Raw genomic sequence first — 3,648 nt, forward strand, 5'->3', positions numbered from 1 at the left:
AATTGTGTAAAAACACAAACAAAAAAGGAGTTAATATTTCTATGAGGTATAAATAAAAGTAGGAGGCTGTGGTTTGCTATCAGCAGCGTAAATTTACGTTTGTAAAAATTTGTATGTAAACCACTGGTTGTTTCTTTCTTTAGGGTAATTAAAATATTTAAGATAACAAATAATGGACAAACAACGTTACCGTATAAATTATGTTGTCTCGTTAAAATTGTTGTATTTAATGTGTTGGAATTTAATGAGTTAATAAGAAATAAAGAGATACTGAACTACAACTGAACTACAACTGAACTAGATCTGAACAAGAACTGAAGTAGGACTGAACTAGAACTGAACTAAAACTGAACTAGAACTTTACTACAACTGAACTAGAACTGAACTAGAACTGAACTAGAACTGAACTAGAAATGAACTAAGAACTGGAACTGAACTAGAACTGAACTAGAACTGAACTAGAACTGAACTAGAACTGAACTAGAACTGAACTAGAACTGAACTAGAACTGAACTAGAACTGAACTAGAACTGAACTAGAACTGAACTAGAACTGAACTAGAACTGAACTAGAACTGAACTAGAACTAGAACTGAACTAGAACTGAACTACAACTGAACTAGAACTGAACTAGAACTGAACTAGAACTGAACTAGAACTGAACTAGAACTGAACTAGAACTGAACTAGAACTGAACTAGAACTGAACTAGAACTGAACTAGAACTGAACTAGAACTGAACTAGAACTGAACTAGAACTGAACTAGAACTGAACTAGAACTGAACTAGAACTGAACTAGAACTGAACTACAACTGAACTAGAACTGAACTAGAACTGAACTAGAACTGAACTAGAACTGAACTAGAACTGAACTAGAACTGAACTAGAACTGAACTAGAACTGAACTAGAACTGAACTAGAACTGAACTAGAACTGAACTAGAACTGAACTAGAACTGAACTAGAACTGAACTAGAACTGAACTAGAACTGAACTAGAACTGAACTAGAACTGAACTAGAACTGAACTAGAACTGAACTAGAACTGAACTAGAACTGAACTAGAACTGAACTAGAACTGAATTTAAGTTATAACGAACAAAATTAAAAGATATAATTCAGTATTAAGGGTTTTTTGAAATTATATAGTACCAAAAAAACACATTCAAAAATTTAAGTAGCAAAACGAAAGAAACCTTTATTTCTTACGAGTTACAATTATTTATCGTAAATCATTTAAAAATCTAAATATATATGTAAATAAATCTGAAAATATATCATTAAATTAAATTGTAATATTAACTGAACGTTTTATAGAGAATTATTCAAACGATGCCGCGCCTAGAGGAAATCGAATGAACAATCAGCAAATCATGATGTTAATAAATAAGTTTAAAAATAATTGAACACGAAGAATAAAGTCTTATCGTAGTAAAATTAATCTTGTTCAGAACAATTATTTGGAGAGTTAAGTTCTTCTGGAGTTTGAGTAACAACAGCAACTTCTTCTGTTACTACAGAGGTCTCGAGAGTTTTTAATTGCTCACTAGCATTTGTGGGACACTCTTTGGAATCGGAAAGATTTTCATTATTTTCAGGCATTTTATGCTCTTCATATCTAGCAATATCTTCTTTCATGCTAGAGGCTTCTAAATCATTTTCAAATTCTTTCGCTTTTTCCTCAGTTATTTCCGGTTTAGTTGTTTGTTCCTGACCTGGGAAGGGCAATGATTGCAAACGTCTTACCATATCTTCCAAAGATTCATTTGCATTATCATTGGTCTTATTTTCCGATTTCTGTAATCTAGCGGATTTGGGACGTGCGGCCAGTAACTGTAAAGTGGGTTTAGATTTGGGAATGGCACCCTGATGGGCGGCTATTTGACTTGGTATAGTGGTTATGGTTACCCTTTCATTGAGCTCCTCGGATACAATACTAGAGCAAGCCACATTTTTTGGTGTGGGTAAAAGCGCTGCCGCTACAGGCGTTTCGTCAGAGGTAGAATTTTCATTTACAACTTTAGCTGAGGTAGAGCTATCATTATCTAAGGAACTGTCCCTATTGGGGGTAGAGGAGGCACGCTTCTGGCGGTTGAGTTCTCTTTCAGCAATTCTATTGATCATTTTGGTACCCTTTTCGGAGGTTTCCGATAGCCTGTTGATTAGCAGGCGTCCCTCTTCTTCTAAAATGCGCAAACGTTCTTCACGATTAGAGGAGATTTTCTCTATATTTTCAATTCTTTGTTCCACCGACATTTTGCCGGGAGTTGAAGTAGTGTTCGTTGATTGTGAGGAAGTTGTTGCTATAGCTGGAGTTTGTTGAGAACTACTGGAACTGGTGGGTTCTTCTTGAGATTTATAACGTTCATGTAGAGTATCAAGTTTAGTTCCGATATTATCACCTCTTTGATTATTTTTGGAGAGCTTGGTTAACAATTGCTTGCTTTCTTCTTCAAGTCTTTGCAAACGGGCCGCACGACGTTGTGTATAGGCTTCTTCTTCGGCTGTTAAAGGACTTGGTTTATTATTTAGATTTTCCGATTGTGAGTTATCTTGGGAGTTGGATTCAGTGCTAGAAATTGGTTCTTCCTCTTCTCCGGGCTTGCGGACATCGTCTTCAGTATTACTTTCTAAGCTGCCCTCACGACTGAGAGGAGCTCTTCTTATACGATCCAAGGAGCAACGCAAATAATGACCTCTATCAGAGGTGCGTTTAATGCGTGACATTAATTGGCGACTCTCTTCTTCTAATCTTTCCAAACGTTCCGAACGTTTGCGCGTATATTCCTCTTCCCGCGGAGTTAGAGAGCCTGAACCGGTAATTGGCACTGAACTAGCACGAGTCATACGTTCGAAACGTTTCTTATTTATAAGTTCTTCCAAAGGAACGGCATGTTGCACTGGAGATATTTCATCTTGAAAACGTTTAAGTTGCACTTCCAAACGCTCACGATTATCGGATGTTTCCAATACCTGTTTTATCAAGGTTTTACATTGTTGTTCAAGCTTTTGAATTCTGCAGGCTCTGTCATCAGCAGGCTCAGCTTCAGCTATAGGTTTATCATCAGTATCTAAGCGTTCAGCGCTGCGGCGTTTAGGACGTCTAGAAGGCCTATTGGGTGCCTTTGGTATAGCTCCCCTCTCCGAGGAAGTGTTAGAGGAAGAAGCTATACCTTCTACTTCGTCGTCTTCATCTTCCTCTAAGCCACCACTATCCCTCCAACCGCAGGTGGGAGGAGCACTATTCCAACGCAATACTACAATTTCAGGTTGCATCGGATTACCAGCCCTGCCAGGCGAAGTACTTTGCATACGTTTGATTTTACGAGTATGTTCAAACATTTCCCTCAAACGTTTGCGTCTATAATTAACGCAACCACCAGCAGCTGTACTGGCTGCCAAAGCACCCTCCTGCTCTAAATCATCAACTTCAATATCCGCATCTCCAGCAACACCATCAACAACATCTTGTCCCACTACCACCACAACTTCCTCATCCGAAGCTGGGCCACCCGAATCACTGTAACCACTTTCAGCCGAATTATTGGCATCCTCCAATTTACGCCTGGCAAATTCACGTCGTAAATCATTACATTGCTCTGACTTTCATCATTTTTGGCCGTGCACCGCCCTTTGCGACGACAATACTCC

General features: G+C 38.3%; 1 protein-coding gene across 1 annotated transcript; it reads right to left on the reverse strand.

The window, feature by feature from the left end:
• Positions 1-1,343: 1,343 nt before the first annotated feature.
• On the reverse strand, positions 1,344-3,641 carry LOC119612108 (myosin-11-like; the record flags this gene model as incomplete). Its single annotated transcript, XM_037967840.1, is given in 2 exon segments — positions 1,344-3,599; positions 3,602-3,641. Coding segments are annotated over 2 exon segments (2,205 nt in total), but the record flags the coding sequence as incomplete, so codon positions are not given.
• Between the last annotated feature and the right edge of the window lie 7 nt (positions 3,642-3,648).

Source organism: Lucilia sericata, unplaced genomic scaffold, assembly GCF_015586225.1.
Source record: "Lucilia sericata isolate MDLA Ls3-8-SP2 unplaced genomic scaffold, ASM1558622v1 Contig001602F_arrow, whole genome shotgun sequence".
In the NCBI taxonomy this organism is placed as follows: Eukaryota; Metazoa; Arthropoda; class Insecta; order Diptera; family Calliphoridae; genus Lucilia; species Lucilia sericata.